General features: G+C 46.4%; 1 protein-coding gene across 2 annotated transcripts in view; it reads left to right on the forward strand.

Annotated features, from left to right (window-relative positions):
• The window catches only part of ltn1 (listerin E3 ubiquitin protein ligase 1), a 268,450-nt gene that overhangs the window by 33,282 nt on the left and 217,757 nt on the right, over positions 1-17,411 (forward strand). For both annotated transcript variants that reach the window (XM_072514034.1, XM_072514036.1), the window contains exons 4-5: positions 4,503-4,733; positions 6,553-6,605. In XM_072514034.1, coding sequence (XP_072370135.1) covers positions 4,503-4,733; positions 6,553-6,605 — 284 coding nt within the window. The remainder of the gene's footprint in view (positions 1-4,502; positions 4,734-6,552; positions 6,606-17,411) is intronic.

Consider the following 17,411-nt stretch of genomic DNA (forward strand, 5'->3'; position numbering starts at 1 on the left):
CACACTGACCCCTCCCCCACTACCCCACCAATATTATTATTAATCGCTGTATCATTGTGTTTCAATATTCATATCTACACAATGGCATGTTTAAACAATAATCACTTTAATCATTAACCTTGAAAGTTACCACTGTCCAAATTAAAGTGTATTGAAAATCTCTTCTGTGTTGTATTTTCCAAAAACAAATATATTGACAATCTGTGCATTTTGTACACAGATAGAGATAACCTCTTTAAACACAATTAGTCTGTTTTTGTTCCTTTATTTAGCAGTTTCACACCACACCCCATTCTTTTCCCAAGTGTGTGAATGAGCAATCTGCTGCTCGTCCTCTGCCATTCCTGCCACTGAACAAGTCAGGACGAGAGGCATGAAAGAACTTATAATTCAGTGTGTTTTTAAAAATGTTTATTTTTGTATCCTTCAAACGTTCGCTCTCCTTTTCTTAATGTGCTGCTAGTAGGAACATAGCAAGTAGGAAATGTTGACTGTTTCCTTTCCTTTACTTAGAGGCTGGTTTAGCACAATGGGCTAAACAGCTGGCTTGTAATGCAGAACAAGGCCAGCAGCGTGGGTTCAATTCCCGTACCGGCCTTCCCGAACAGGCGCCGGAATGTGGCGACTAGGGGCTTTTCACAGTAACTTCAATGAAGCCTACTTGTGACAAGCGATTATTATTATTCAGTTGACTGGCACTTCTATTAGCATGGTGCCTTTATACACCTGTACAGTCATAAATTACAGTACAGAAGAAGGCTATTTGTTCTGTTATGTCCCCTCATGTAATCTTGTTTAGTTTTCAGCATTTCATTCCAAAACAGTTCATGTATTGACTATTGTGCTTCAATGATCAGTTGTAATAATGCATTTTACATTCTAATAACTCTGAAAAATAATCTTTTCTCTTCCCCTCTCAATTTTCTTGTGATAATCCTCTGGTTATGCCTTTTTGTATAATTTGAGATATGTTTAAATTCATCTAGAAGGGATTTTGCTTTATTTTTTATTGTGGTATAAGGTCAGATTATTTTATGATTGATTAAATTTCAGAATAATACATACCAGTTTGGCACTGTTTAGGTTAGGGTTCGGGTAGAATCCAGATGAATCTGTGATCATGCAGCTGTGATCCCATGTTCTATTAACTTTGAGATAGGAATTTGTTGGAACAACTTGCACCCTGTTGCTAAAATTGGTTTTCATTAATTATGCCTGGCACAAAGGCTTAGCAAAAGAGACAGTGTAGTCGACCAGATTGAGGGGGAGGTATAATTTAAGGTTGGAACTTTGGTTGACATCTTGGTGGACCAATCCTCATCAGAATTTTGGAGGAAAGGGGCCAGTCCAAATCTGGAACAATCAGCGATCTGGCTCTCTGATCAGCAGGAGAGAAGCTGAGAAACAGCCTGTAAGAGAAAAAGTTAGTGCCTATTAGTTCATGGAATCCTAATTAATTTAGCCAAATAACTGGGAAAAAGATGTGTGGCTTGTTAACTTTTATGGCATTAGGAGCAACATGAACTGGATGCATATCACTGTTATGTTCATTCACCTATTTCATGTAAAATGAACTGGTTTATGATTGGCCTTACACAAATGTCTAACTTCTGAAAGTTAAAATAATGCAAGTGCTAGTGAAAGGGAAAGTACCATTAACATTGCACAGAAGAAGGGATCTTTTATCATGATCCCTATATCAATGTTGAACTAGGGCAGGAAAGATCCAAATGGTAGGGAACATGAGTTTGGAAACTAGAATGACCAGTGATGTTGAATTGGAGAGACTATCTAATGTAACACCAGGCTTAGACCATGTTGCTACTGATTTGCTAACCAATGGGAAAATATCTTTCAGTATTTACATTCTCAAAATAATTCACATTTGTGAAACCTTCCAAATAATTTCCCCCTCAAAGCTCTCTGAACCAGTGAAAAGAAGTTGACATTGACCTTTCTTAATAACTATAATCTTGTGTTCTTAATATCGAAAATCTTCACAGCTCCTTTTCCAAGGTTGTAATATCTTTCATATAATAAGATGCTTATGAATTATATTGCAACGTTATCTCCTTATATATTCAATGCCCCTATAGGTAAAACCAAGGGTCCACTTGCTGGCACATACACTTTTAAATGTTAAATAGATCCCAAACCAGTTGGTGAAGTATGAAACCAGACACTAAAAAGTTTTTTGACATTCTTCACAGAATGCAGCACAATATATCTCTGCTTCTGCCAACGAACCCAGTGTCCCAGCCTTCTCTTTATACTCTTGAGTACCGATATAAAAAATTAAAAACAGCCAAGTAAACCAATTGATAGCTCCTTAAAGGGCACTGTAACAAAAACAGAATTTTAAATTAACCGATGGCACAGTGGTTAGCACTGCTCCCTTTCAGCACCAGGGACCGGGTTCAATTCCAGTCTCGGGTCACTGTCCCTGTGGAGTTTGCAAGTTGCCCCTGTGTCTGCGTCTGTTTCCTCCAGGTGCTCTGGTTTCCCCCCATAGTCCAAAGATGTACAGATTTGGTGAATTGGCCATGCTTACTTGCCCCTGAGTAAGAAGTCTTACTGACCAGGTTAAAGTCCAACAGATTTATTTGGAATCACAAGCTTTAAGAGTTTAGATCCTTCATCAGGTGGACTTACCTGATGAAGGAGCTACGCTTCAAGGAGCTATGCTCTGAAAGCTCGTGTTTCCAAATAAATGGACTTTAACCGGGTGTAAGACTTCCCACCCCAGTCCAAATGCCGGCATCTCCACATCATTGTCCCTTAGTGTTCAGGGATGTGCGGGTTAAAGGTTTTGGGGTTGCAGGGAATGGGCGGGAGCCTGGTTAGGGTGCTCTTTCAGAGGGTTGGCCCATGATGGGCCAAAAGGCCTTCTTCTGCACTGTATGGATTCTATGATTCTCTGTGATAATGAAATGAGAATGTCACTTTGGGGGCTAGTTTCTCTTTGGATGTCCTGAAAGTACTTAAACAATGACCTTCACCTGTGTATCTTAATGTAATTCAAATACTACACTCAGTCTGTGCACCTCCTTCTTTTGATCTTGCTGTCCTACTGTAAGAATCATAAGTTAAGATCCCTTTGAAATTGACGTTGTTTGCTAAAGATAATTTTCATAGATTTCATAGAATTTACAGTGCAGAAGGAGGCCATTCGGCCCATCGAGTCTGCACCGGCTCTTGGAAAGAGCACCATACCCAAGGTCAACACCTCCACCCTATCCCCATAACCCAGTAACCCCACCCAACACTAAGGGCAATTTTGGACACTAAGGGCAATTTATCATGGCCAATCCACCTAACCTGCACATCTTTGGACTGTGGGAGGAAACCGGAGCACCCGGAGGAAACCCACGCACACACGGGGAGGATGTGCAGACTCCGCACAGACAGTGACCCAATCCGGAATCAAACCTGGGATCCTGGAGCTGTGAAGCAATTGTGCTATCCACAATGCTACCGTGCTGCCCCTTAAAATGCTGAAATTTTCAATGTTTACTGTGCATTCCAAAGCTCACATTTGCTAATTTCTAGTAGGATTCCTTGGATGCAATGTTTGCCAATTTGCCTTGCTGCAAAGGATTGGTCTAGCAACATGTTGGATCAAAGTGTGGTCTATCACCAAATATATTCATGGCAGGGTGTCAATCTTGGCTGTGAGATTTGCTACTTTATAAAAGGATGGCAAATCCTTTTGCTGTCCTTGTACATCTCTTGGTGAGTGATTCAAGTAATATATCTGCAGCCCTCTCTGGATCTATTGCACAAAGTGGAGAGGCCCAATTGGGCCCAGAGGCATCTGGTAAAATGTGATCATATTTAATTCCTTCATAATTTTTTAAAACTTAAATTTGCTCCATTAATTTTGTCCCTTCCCATTTTCTACTCCTTACCATGGCATAGTGCCATTGGTCTCTGTCAAATGTTAACATTTCCCTTCAGTAGAAATTCTTAACTGTTTTCAACCTCTGGGATAACTTGATTCAGCCTAATTCTGACATTCTCTCTGCATATTTATGGCACATATGCCTGAATAGTGATCAAAAGTGGCAATCCTGGATGATTTCTCCCCTATCTAAGTCAGGGCTACTGAGACCAATTTTTGTGCTTCTATTGAATTCAGATGACTCCTCACAAACCAGAGATCGTACCTGGGATGCTCCTAGTTTGGGTTCAGTACCGACTGGATAAACCCGTTGACCTATTGAGAGGGCTGCATGGAAGGAAATTATATTTAAGGAATAGCATCATATCTATTAACATTTTTATATTTTCAGTTTGGTTAGTGAAGTGAGGTTGAAACTTTTTATAATGTCCATATGTAGTGAATATGTGTTACCAGCTAGATAATGCATAAGACACAGAAGAAAAAACATACATCTTTTATTGCTTACTGCCAACCCTTACTCATTGTTTATCAAAAATGTCAGCATCCTTAAACTCCTGAATGACAAATTCTGTTTGCTGTTAATTCACCCCCACTCCAGGATCATGACCGTCGAGTTCGAGAAGCAGTACAGCAGGCATTTGAACCACTCATCCTTCAAGTGAAGCGGAACTTAGCACCTTATTTGAAGAGTATTATGGGCCACTGGCTTATTGCTCAGTGTGATACCTACAATCCGGCAGCTTCTGCAGCAAATGTAGCATTTCAAGTTGCTTTTCCATTAAATAAACAGTCAGAAGCTGTGGCTTTTTGTAAAGAAGAAATTCTGAACGTAAGTTTTAAACAATCTTTCTCTCTGGTATCCCCTGTCAGATTTTGCATGCCAGCATTTGGGAATTATATAAAAAGTTGTGTTATTGACAATTTAATATGGCTTCAGCATTTTAGCCAGCATTATGGGCTGCATTGATGTGCAATGATTTTTCTGGGCAGCCAGAAACGTTCTACCACAGGCCAATAATTTTCTTATTTTGTATTCCTAACGTTGTCATAAATTATCATATATAATCCTGCACCAACTGTTTAGACTTATTTTCACTTGTCTTTTCATTCATATTGCATGAACAAGCCTATTAGTGTAGCTTAACCGACTCAACCAATCAAAAAGGTCAGTTGGGGGGGAGGGGGCTCGGCGCAGTGCAGGGCGGGGGGGGAGAGACTATTAAGGGAAAGTTTAAAGATGTCACTTTAATGTAGTAGAGAGTATTCTAATATGGATAGGCTAATGGCATATTCTCACAGCGGTGAGAACTTTTGCTTGCATCTAAATGTGCTGTAGCTGAGCTGAAAGCAATTGATGTTGATACATTGCCAAAAAATAATGCTGACCCAATGCCCTTTGTAGAAATCTTAAATATTTGCAGACCTATTGATTCATTTCCATGTTCCTACAGTACACACAAATTGAGTTTAATATTGGTTTTACACCAAACTGTTTTCACTTTTAGTTAACTTTTAAATGTCCACCAAAAAGATGCAAAAACATTTGATTCCAGTGCCATCTATTGGCAAAATTATGTTACAGCAGAACAGCGATTGACATAAGCCATTAACAACATGTATTTTTATTTAATACCTCTAACATAGAAAAACATTCCAGTGCACTTCAGAGATGTAATTAAATTAGTCAAAACTGGATGCTAAGACAAAGAAAGAGTAAGTTTTCTATCTCCTCTTCACTCAATGCAGCATATGCTTTGTTTATTAACTATGAATTGTTAACATAGGAGGTCTGTACAAGTAGCTTATGATTACTTATTAACTGATAATTTAAGCCAGTTGTTTTTCATTTTCGTCTTGAGAAAATGACTGCTCCATTTGGTGCATGATGGAAATCTGAACTTGCTGTGTGAGGAACCACGAGCAAACTTGTGTCTTATGAATTAGGCAGCAGTGACCTATGCCACTGACATACTTATTGATGCTGCTTTCAATTGAGAAATGGAAGTGAATTCCTACACCTTTACATTATTATCCAGTTATCATTGAGCCCAGTAGTATGCAAGTGATTAGTCAAATTGTATTGAAATCCTCACTTTGGGATGCATTCAATTCAACTATCTATCCCTAGAATTGGTGTCAGCAGCAAATGATATTTCAGAATAAAAATGCAAAGGTGAGTGATCTGGTCTTTTAAGCACCGTTTTTAAGTGTATGCGCATTTTTTCCCCATAAATTTAGAGTACCAATTCACTTTTTCCAATTAAGTGGCAATTTAGCGTGGCCAATCCATCTACTCTGCACATCTTTTTGGGTTGTGGGGACGAAACCCACACAAACATAGGGCGAATGTGTAAACTCCACACGGACAGTGACCCAGAGCCAGGATTGAATCTGGGACCTCTGTGCCGTGAGGCAACCATGCTAACCACTTGGGCCTGTCTAAGTGTATGTGCATTTTAGTAGTTGTAAAAACAATTCAGATTTATTTGCAGGAAAGTAAAATAAAATGTAGTTGTTCAGCTAAAGTTCTAAAACTTATTGTATTCCTGCAACAAATCTATTGTTGATCGGTCTGTGAAATTGTACTCCAGTTATATTTGATGCAGGATGTAGTTTGTAATTACAGCTGTAATTTTTCTGTTTCCCAGATTCTATACGATTACATCATGAAGGAAACTCCAGAGACCCTCAGTGATCCACAGTAGGTCATTTGGCTTGCAGACAATTAAAAAAAAAAAGAATTTGGTATTTAGCAGTAATTGTGTTAAAAGATGTATTGCTATATAAACAGTCTCCCAGATGCATCAAATTCTATTATTGTCATTTAGAAACATATCCTGGGCATAATTCCAGTGTTATTATTGCTAAAACCAAGTGCTACATTTATCGTCAAATATTAAGTGTGTCTATACCAATGTTGCTGTAGAACTGTTGTTGGGATATACTTCAGAATACCCCATCTCATGTTTTACCCAAATGGTTCATCTGTGATTGTAATACATTAGGTGAACCTGCATGTGCTTTTTTTGTTGACCAGATCATTAGAGTATCAGAGTGTAGTCAGCAGTGCTCTACAGTAGTAAAACCTGGACTTCATATGCTGGACAAGAGAAAGGGCTGAATGGTTTCCACCTTTACTGTCTCAGACCAAGATTACCACATCCAAGGTTCTGGAGTGCGCCGAGTCCGTTAGCATAAACTCATTACTGAGTCAACAGCTACTGCATTGACCCAGCCACATTGATCAGATGAACAGTGGTGGGCAAATGCCCAAAGACCTTTTGTACAGTGAAATGACCACTGCATCTCAATCTACTGAATATTCATACCTCTGCTAGAAGGACACCTGCAACTGAGATATGAAGATGAAAAGCATTGACACCGATAACTGGGAGATGTCACTGACAGTTGTGACCCCTGAAAACTGACTGTCTGGAAGGGCACTGAAAGAGGTGAGGCAATATGGAAAATGTCAGCTGACTGAAAAGAGATTCCAAAGGAAATAGACCAGTAAATTCTGCAACTTCTCGACCCACTGCAGCAAAGCTGGCAGAGAGTGCCATGTCAGAGTGGGCCTCCTGAGCCACACCAAGGCACAAACCATCACCTCATGTGACAGAAGCTGCAAAAGAAAGTTTGCTGACATACCCATGCATTAATCTTTCCAGCTGTGAGACTGCTGTTTAAATAATCTTGTACAGATGAGGTCAAAAAAGAATGGGTTATATATTTCAGTGGGTTGGGGACTTGGGATCACCAAGAGTAGCTCAGTAGCACCATTACAGGCCAAGTCAGCTGATATCTGGACATTTCTGCCACATTGGGCTGATGGTTTAGAACCCTACAAGGGAGACTATCTACTCGACTTGGTCCTCACCAATCTATCTGTCGCAGTTCCATTTGTCCATGACAGCATAGATAGGGGTGACCACCGCACAGTCCTTGTGGAAATGAAGTTTCCATCTTTGCACTGAGCATACCCTCCATTGTGTTGTATGGAACTGTGCTAAATTCAGAATGGCTCCAGTAGCTCAAAACTGTGCATCCATGAGATGCTGTGGGCCACCAGCAACAGCAGAATTGTATTCAATCACTGACCTCTTGGCCCGGCACATCCCCCACCCTACCATCGCCATCAAAGGATCAACTCTGGGTCAATGAAGAATTTAAGAGGGCATGCCAGGAGCTGCACCAGGCATGCCTAAAAATGAGGTGACACCCTGGTTGATGTTTTAACATGGAAACACTTGGATGCCAAATAGCAGAAGCAGCCTGCCAACAGAGCTAATCAAAACTCCGCCGTTCTGCCGCATTCAGTCGTGAATAGTGTGGACAATCAAACAATTAATGGGAGAAGGAAGCACCTCCAATATCCCAATCCTAAATAATGGGGGAGCCTAGTACACCAGTGCAAAACACAAGTCAGTAGCATTTGCAACCACCTTCAACCAGAAGTGTCAAGTAAATGATCTGTCTCTGCCTCCCCTGAAGAGCCCAGTGTCACAGATTCCAATTTTCAGCCAATTTGATTCATTCCATGTGATATAAATAAACACCTGAAGGCACTGGATACTGTAAAGATTATGGGCCTTGATGAACATTCTGGCAATAGTACTGAAGACATGTGCTCCCAAACTAGCTGTGTAATGAAACAGGATTAATAAATGACCTCAATAAAGGATCCAAAGTGTGATTCCACCTCAAATACACTTACATTATTCCTCAGGTAAGGGGATCAAAACAGTGTGCAATACTCCAGATGTGGTCTCACCGATGCCCTACACGGTTGCAACAGCACTTCTCTACTTTGGTACTCTCTTCCATTAAAAATGAATTCAAAACTTCATTTGGCTTCCTTATTACCTGCTGCACCCGCATACCAACTTTCTGCAATTGGTGCACAAGGACACACTGATCCCTCTGTATTTTCTCCATTTAAATAGTAAGTTGCATTTTTATTCCTCTGACCAAAATGGATAACCTCACACTTACTCCATCTGCCAACTTTTGGCTACTCACCTAACCTATCCATTTTTAAGTTTCTTATTTCCTCATTGCAACTTGCTTTCCCATCTATTTTAGTGTCATCTGCAAATTCTATTGTACATTGTATCCCTGCATCCAAGTCATTAATAAAGATTGTAAATAGTTGGGGCCCGAGGACCGAACCCTATGGGACACCACTATTTAAAGCTTTCCAGAAAAAGATCAATTTATCCCCACTCTTTGCTTTCTGTTGGTTAGCCTCTATCCAAACTAATATATTAGCCCCAACTCCATGGGATCTTATCTTGTGTATTAACCTTTTGTGCGGCACCTTATCAATGCCTTCTGGAAGTTCAGATACACTGCATCTACAGGATCCCCCATTATCCATTTTGCTTGTTACATCTTTGAAGACCTGCGACAAATTATTCAATCACGACTTAGCCTTCGTAAGACCATGCCGATTCTGATGGATTGCCTTTTGACTTTCCAAATGTCCCATTACTATTTCCGTACTAATGGATTCCAACAGTTTCCCAACGACAGACGTTAAACTAACTAGCCTGTAGTTTCATACTTGCTGCCTTTCTCCCTTTTTGAATAGGGGCGTTACATTAGCCTTTTTCCAGTCCATTGCAGCCTTTCCAGAATCCAGGTAATTTTGGAATATTATAACCAATGGCTCCACTATCTCTGTTGGCACTTCCTTTAAGACCCTAGGATGTAGGCCATCAGGCCCTGGGAACTTGTGTGCCTTCAATCCCAATAGTTTGCTCAGTACTTTTTCCCTATTGATGACAGTTGTTTAAAGTTCCTTCTTTTCAACAACCTCTGGATTACCTGTTACCATTGACATGGTTCTACTGTCCTCCACCATAAAAACCAAGGCAAAATCTTGATTTAATGTCTCTACCATTTCTGTGTTCCCCATTAGTAACTCCCCAGTGTCGTCCTCTAAGGGAGCAATGTTGACTTTAGCTACTCTCTTTATATATTTGTGGAATCTTTTGCTATTCGTTTTTGTTTTTGCACTAGATTTCTTTCATAATTTACCTTTGCCCTTTTTATTACTTTTTTAAGTAACTCTCTTTTGGTCTTTAAAAGTTTCCCAATCTCCAGGCTGCGACTGACCTTTGCAAGAAGTTAAGGATGGTATAAAATTGAAGGAAAAGATGTACAATGTTGCAAAGATTAATTGGAGGTCAAAAGATTGGGAAAATTTTAGAAATCACGAAAGGATAACTAAAATAATAATGAGGGAAATTGGAGTATGAGAGGAAATTAACGAGAAATTTAAAAAAGAGACAATTGAAGCTTCCACATGTAAATTGTAAGGAAACAGTGGCAATGATGATTGTCACATAGAAATTGAAACTTGAGAATTAATAATGAGAAACAAGGGAATGACAGTCATTGAACAAGTATTTTGTAACTGTCTTCACAATGGAAGACACAAAAGGCATCACAAGAATAGATTCCCCCCTCATTCTTCCAAACTCCAGTGAATATAATCCTAACCATCATACGCCAGTCTCGACATCCCAGGAATCAATCTGGTAAACCATCGCTTTGCTCCCTCTAGAGCAAGAACATCCATCCTCAGATAAGGAGACCAAAACTGCACACAATATTCCAGGTGTGGTCTCACCAAGGCCTGTATAACTGCAGCAAGACATCTTTAATCCTCTTGCAATGAAGGCCATTTGCCTTCTTTACTGCCTGCTGCACCGGCATGCTTACTTTCAGTGACTGGTGTGCAAGGACATCCATGCCTTGTTTCACGTTCCCTCCTCTCAATCTAGAGCCATTCAGATAACCTGCCTTTCTGTTTTGCTACCAAAGTGGATAACCTCGCACTTACCCACATTGTACTGCATCTGCCATGAATTTTCCCGCTCACCAACTTGCCTAAATCACACTGAAAATCTCTACATCATCCTCACAGCTCACCTTCCAACCGGGTTTGTGTCATGAAATTTGGAGATATTAGATTTAGGTCCCTCATCAAAATCATTCAATTCCAGCCTTGGGCAACTGTGTGGAGTTTGCACTTTCTCCCGTGTCTGTGTGGGTTTCTTCCCGGTACTCTGGTTTCCTCCCACAAAGATTTGCAGGCTAGGTGGATTGACCATGATAAAATTGCCCGTTAATATCCAGGGATGTATAGTTAGATGGGGTTACGGGGAGAGCGAGGGGGAGTGAGTTTGGGTCGAATGCTCTTTCAGAGGGTCAGTGCAGACTCGATGGGCTGAATAGCCTACTGCAGTGATTCTATGATTCGAGGGTTCGTTGAGGATGTATTGAGCAGGGTAGATAAAGGGGTACCAGTAGATATAGTGTTTGGATTTCCAAAAGCATACGATCAGGTGTCACATAATAGGTTTCAGCACCAGATGGGAGGCGCGATTTAATGGCCACTTAAGCGAGAGCGCGACAAGGCCTTCAGATCGCGGGAGAGGCTAAAATCGAGAAGTGCCGGGCAGCGATTAGTTTACAATCTAACTGGCCCGCTCCCGTTGGGGAAATCAGGAACCCACCGTAGCGTGGCGAGAATGCAATAATCAACACTTAAGGTCAATCTTCATACAATTAAGCGGTGCGACCCCTTATCTAATGGCCTCCCATGATCTAACCACCTCCCCAGCAAGTGGTCACCTGGGCGCCGATTAGTACACCTTTTTAAAAACGTGAAGCTGGCGAAGGGAAAGAGAAAATGCTGGAAAGTCTCAGCAGGTCTGGCAGCATCTGTAGGGAGAGGAAAGGGCTAACGTTTCGAGTCCGATTGACAGAGTCATAGGACTCAAAACGTTAGCTCTTTTCTCTCCATACAGATGTTGCCAGACCTGCTGAGATTATCCAGCATTTTCTCTTTCGTTTCAGATTCCAACATCTGCAGTAATTTGCTTTTATTAAGCTGGCGAAAGGGTTGCTGCAGGGATCCGAGGAGGTGTGATCCATCTTCACTCCCAGGCAATGAGCCCGGGGCACTGGGGTTGCTGCCCCAATACTCAGAGGAGGGGGGGGGGGGGGTGGAACCACCGGGGGGCTGGTCTCGGTCGGAGTGTCCCGCCATCGGTTGGGTGGGGAGCAAAGAGAGAGAGAGAGATGGGTGTCTTAGCGCCTGCGGGACCGCCATGCCACCATCTAGATTGTGTGTTCCCGTTCCAGGGACAACCCCAGCCCATGCCTGTCTGCCTCACCGACCTCCCATAACTCCCACTGACCATGGAAGCCTCTGGTCATGGGTCTGAATGTTATTGCTAATTGGGAATTCTATCGGGTCTTTGCATCGGTCACCCCTTATCGCCCAAGGGCCAACAGGTCATCCTGGGGCGGTCCTCTAAGAAGCCGGGGATTCTGACTGCCCCAGGATGTAACTGTCGTGCCCACTCCCTGGGAAGTGTGCACATACACGCATGATTTTCATGTGATGGTTGCACACGAGCTGGATTTTCAGGGAGTGGAACATCTTCCTGTTGATCTAGGGCACTCCCAGATGGCCCGATGGACACAAGGCGACATGCGTGCCATCCACTATCCCCTGAACCTGGGGCATCCTGGCGATGACGGAGAATCCTGCTCCCCGAGCATCCTGTTCGGCCTGGTCCATGTCAAAGGCTACGCTTGTCTTTTTATGGGGTATGTGGAACATTCCTTGTTCCAGGCCTACCCGGGTCCCCTCCCACAACTCCTTTACCAATACATTGATGACACGGAGAGCTCTTCGCTTACTTGTAAAGAGGCCCGGACAATTCTCATCCACAACCACTCCACCCACCCGCCTGGCTGAACTCGTTCTGTCTCAACAACGTCTCCTTTAACTCATCCCATTTTCTCCAAATCAAAGGCGTAGCAATGGGTACCCGCATGGGTCCTAGCTACGCTTGCCTTTTTATGGGGTATGTGGAACATTCCTTGTTCCAGGCCTACCCGGGCCCCTCCCACAACTCTTTTACCAATACATTGATGACAGTGTAACACCTGCCCCTTTACCTCTTCCATGCTTAACATCCCAGGCCCAAAACACTCATTCCAGGTTAAGCAGCGTTTCACTTGCATCTCTTCCAATTTGGTCTATTGCATTCGCTGCTCCCAATGTGGTCTCCTCTGTTTCGGAGAGATCAAACGCAGACTGGGTGATCGCTTTGCTGAGCACCTTCGGTCTGTGCGCATTCAGGACCTGGACCTTCCCGTTGCTTGCCATTTTAACAAAAGACCCTGCTTCCATGCCCACATGTCTGTCCTTGGTCTGCTGCAATGTTCCAGTGAAGCTCAACGCAAACTGGAGGAACAACATCTCATCTTCCGGTTAGGCACGCTACAACCTTCCGGCCTCAACATCGAATTCAACAACTTCAGATGATTCGCGCTACTCCACCTCGACCCATTTGTTTTCATCCCATTTCACTTCAACTGTCTCTTACTTTCTTGTCTTTCTTAATATATTTAACCCCCCCCCCCTATCTTACCCACTTTTCCTTACCCCTTCTCCCCATTGCTTCCCCCTTCCTCTCCCCCCAAATCTCCATCTGTCACAGTTTAGCCTCTGATAGTTTCTCTGCTGTTTGGCCTCTCACGCCTTTTGTTGTCTCTGGGGACTGCCATCAGAACTCTTTTCCCTTGGTTTCTGTGGCAATTAGCACCCTGTTTCCCTGGGTTTCTGTGGCTATGACTCATCTTTCATTCTCACTCCACAGTATAAATATTTCCCACTTTCTCTGTCTGTTAGCTTTGACAAAGAGTCATTGGACTTGAAACGTTAGCTCTGTTCTCTCCTTACAGATGCTGCCAGACCTGCTGAGATTTTGCAGCATTTTCTCTTTCGTTTCAGATTCCAGCATCCGCAGTAATTTGCTTTTATCAAAGTTTATATGGTTCGCTACCTGGGCAAACAGGGCATCCGTGACCTCAGGGATGCACTTGTGGACTGTAGCTTGTGAGATGCCACACAAGTGGTGCACACGGCCAGCCCCTGGGTGATCGGATGTTGGCTTGTGCGTCAGTGGTTTTTTTTAAGGGGTAATTTTATCATGTCCAATCCACCTAACCTGCACACTTTTGGACTGCAGGAAGAAACAACGAGGCCCATGTGGCCTCCCGGGCTTTCATTGAACATGACATTGGACTCCTCAAAATGATTCCGATGACTCGACACACACTGCAGTGCACACCCACCCTCAGTCGGTCTCCCCCTTTGTAGTGGTTGCTGTGCCCTCCACAATAGGGCGACATGGTGGAGGAGGCACTTGTAGCCACTTGCAAGGAGGAGGAGGTTGAGGAGTTGCCGGACCAGGAGGGACTGGTGGACAAGCCCGGGGAGGACCTACAGGACCACCCAGAGGCTGGAGGACAGGCGTCAGCGGAGAGGGTCCGGCAAGCTGGGAGGCCAGGGAGGCCCTCGTTCTTGCCTGCTTCATATAGGACATGGCCTCATCCATCATCTCCCCCTGTCCCGTCCCCGATCTTCCCATCCCTCCGCCTTCCCCCGTCTAATAATAATAATCTTTATTAGTGTCACAAGTAGGCTTACATTAACACTGCAATGAAGTTACTGTGAAAAGCCCCTAGTCACCACATTCCGCCGCCTGTTCGGGTACACTGAGGGAAAATTCAGATTGTCCAATTCACCTAACACGTCTTTCGGGACTTGTGGGAGGAAACTGGAGCGCCCGGAGAAAACCCACGCAGACATGGGGAAATGTGCAGACTCCACACAGACAGTGACCCAAGCCGGGAATCAAACCCAGGTCCCTGGTGCAGTGAAGCAACAGTGCTAACCACTGTGCTACCATGCCACCCCCTCCTCTCATTTCCCTCTCCTTTCCCTCTCTTTCCCCTCTCCTTTCTCTGTCTCCCTCCCCCTCTTCCTCCCCTTCATTCCACCATTCTGGGGCCAGAGGGCCCCGGTCAACTTGCTGGTGGCACATGCCCCGCCGTGTCACCCTGTTCTTGGTGCTGACTCTGAGATGTGCCTTTATCAAGGGGGTGGGTCTCGGGGGAGTTGGTGGCCGCCATTGCCATTCTGTAGTGTAGCTCTGGGTTAGCACCCAACGCCGCCTCCTGGATGGTGCCCATAGGGCCCTTGTGTTCACCTCCGGATGGAGGGGCAGCTAGATCGAGCCCTGGCTGCCTCTGCGTCATCTGTCTCTGCCAGCCCTAGTGCTCCCCAATGTCTGCAACATGGTGTCAACATCCTCGATGATGCTCTTCACTGACTGGGACATGCTCTGGTGCGCCCTGGCAATGTGCATCTGCAACTAGCACATGCTTCGCAGTGCCTCATCTATGCCCACCCGAGACTGGGCCATGCTCCGCAGTGCATCAGCAACGCACACCTGAGACTAGGACATGTTCCCCAGTGCCTCGGCAACGGCAACTTGAGACTGGGACATGCTCTCCAGTGCCTCGGCAACGGCCACTTGAGACTGGGACATGCTCCCCAGTGCCTCAGCAACACACACCTGAGACAGGGACATGCTCCCCAGTGCCTCAACAACGCACACCTGAGACTGGGACATGCTCCCCAGTGCCTCGGCAACAGCCACTTGAGACTGGGACATGCTCCCCAGTGCCTCAGCAACGCACACCTGAGACTGGGACATGCTCCCCAGTGCCTCAGCAACGCACACCTGAGACTGGGATATGCTGCGCAGCTCCTCATCAAGGTCAGACTCTGACATGGCTGCCAGCGACTGAGCCATGCCTTGGAATTTCCGCTCATGCTGCCGACGTCGTGCGCCAGGCTCTCCACTACAGTCGCGCACCAGTATTGGCCTTGGTGCATTGCCGGCGCTACCTCTTGCGACTGTAGCCTCCAGGGCCTCATATTGGGTGACCCTGCCGTCTGTCTGTGTTTTCTACCATCTGCTGTGGGCCAACTTCTCCTGCAGGGACTCCGAGAGGGGGGGATATTGTGAGCTGCACGTGGTGTTCATCGCGGGTGGGGAGGTGGAAATGGAAAGGGGAGCATGTGGGGGGAGGGGCAGGAGGGGAGTGTGGGGCAGGAGGGGGGTTTGTGGGGCAGGAGGGGGGTTTGTGGGGCAGATGGGGGGGTTTGTGGGGCAGGAGGGGGGGTTTGTGGGGCAGGAGGGGGGGTTTGTGGGGCAGGAGGGGGGGTTTGTGGGGCAGGAGGGGGGGTTTGTGGGGCAGGAGGGGGGGTTTGTGGGGCAGGAGGGGGGGGTTTGTGGGGCAGGAGGGGGGGGTTTGTGGGGCAGGAGGGGGGGTTTGTGGGGCAGGAGGGGGGGTTTGTGGGGCAGGAGGGGGGGGTTTGTGGGGCAGGAGGGGGGGTTTGTGGGGCAGGAGGGGGTTGTGGGGCAGGAGGGGGGTGTGGGGCAGGATGGGGGTGTGGGGCAGGAGGGGGAGAAGGGGTGTGTGAGGGAGGTTTGGGGGAGAAGGGATTTGTGAGGGAGGTTTGGGGGAGAAGGGGTGTGTGAGGGAGGTTTGGGGGAGAAGGGGTGTGTGAGGGAGGTTTGGGGGAGAAGGGGTGTGTGAGGGAGATTTGGGGGAGAAGGGGAGTGGGGAGGTTTGGGGGAGTGTGGGGGAGATTTGGGGGAGAAGGAGTGTGTGGGGGAGGTTTGGGGGAGTGTGGGGGAGGTTTGGGGGAGAAGGAGTGTGGGAGAAGGAGTGTGGGGAGGTTTGGGGGAGAAGGGGAGGGTGGGGGAGAAGGGGAGTGTGGGAAGGTTTGGGGGAGAAGGGGAGTGTGGGGAGGTTTGGGGGAGAAGGGGAGTGTGGGGAGGTTTGGGGGAGAAGGGGGGGTGTGGGGAGGTTTGGGGGGAGAAGGGGAGTGTGGGGAGGTTTGGGGGAGAAGGGGAGTGTGGGGAGGTTTGGGGGAGAAGGGGAATGTGGGGAGGTTTGGGGGAGAAGGGGTGTGTGGGGCAGGTGGGGGAGAAGGGGTGTGTGAGGGAGGTTTGGGGGAGAAGGGGAGTGTGGGGAGGTTTGGGGGAGTGTGGGGAGGTTTGGGGGAGTGTGGGGGGGAAAGGGGAGTGTGGGGGAGAAGGGGAGTGGTGGGGGAGAAGGGGAGTGGTGGGGGAGAAGGGGAGTGGTGGGGGAGAAGGGGAGTGGTGGGGGAGAAGGGGAGTGGTGGGGGAGAAGGGGAGTGGTGGGGGAGAAGGGGAGTGGTGGGGGAGAAGGGGAGTGGTGGGGGAGAAGGGGAGTGGTGGGGGAGAAGGGGAGTGGTGGGGGAGAAGGGGAGTGGTGGGGGAGAAGGGGAGTGGTGGGGGAGAAGGGGAGTGGTGGGGGAGAAGGGGAGTGGCGGGGGAGAAGGGGAGTGGCGGGGGAGAAGGGGAGTGGCGGGGGAGAAGGGGAGTGGCGGGGGAGAAGGGGAGTGGCGGGGGAGAAGGGGAGTGGCGGGGGAGAAGGGGAGTGGCGGGGGAGAAGGGGAGTGGCGGGGGAGAAGGGGAGTGGCGGGGGAGAAGGGGAGTGGCGGGGGAGAAGGGGAGTGGCGGGGGAGAAGGGGAGTGGCGGGGGAGAAGGGGAGTGGCGGGGGAGAAGGGGAGTGGCGGGGGAGAAGGGGAGTGGCGGG

The sequence above is a fragment of the Scyliorhinus torazame genome, chromosome 8, assembly GCF_047496885.1.
Source record: "Scyliorhinus torazame isolate Kashiwa2021f chromosome 8, sScyTor2.1, whole genome shotgun sequence".
Lineage (NCBI taxonomy): Eukaryota > Metazoa > Chordata > Chondrichthyes > Carcharhiniformes > Scyliorhinidae > Scyliorhinus > Scyliorhinus torazame.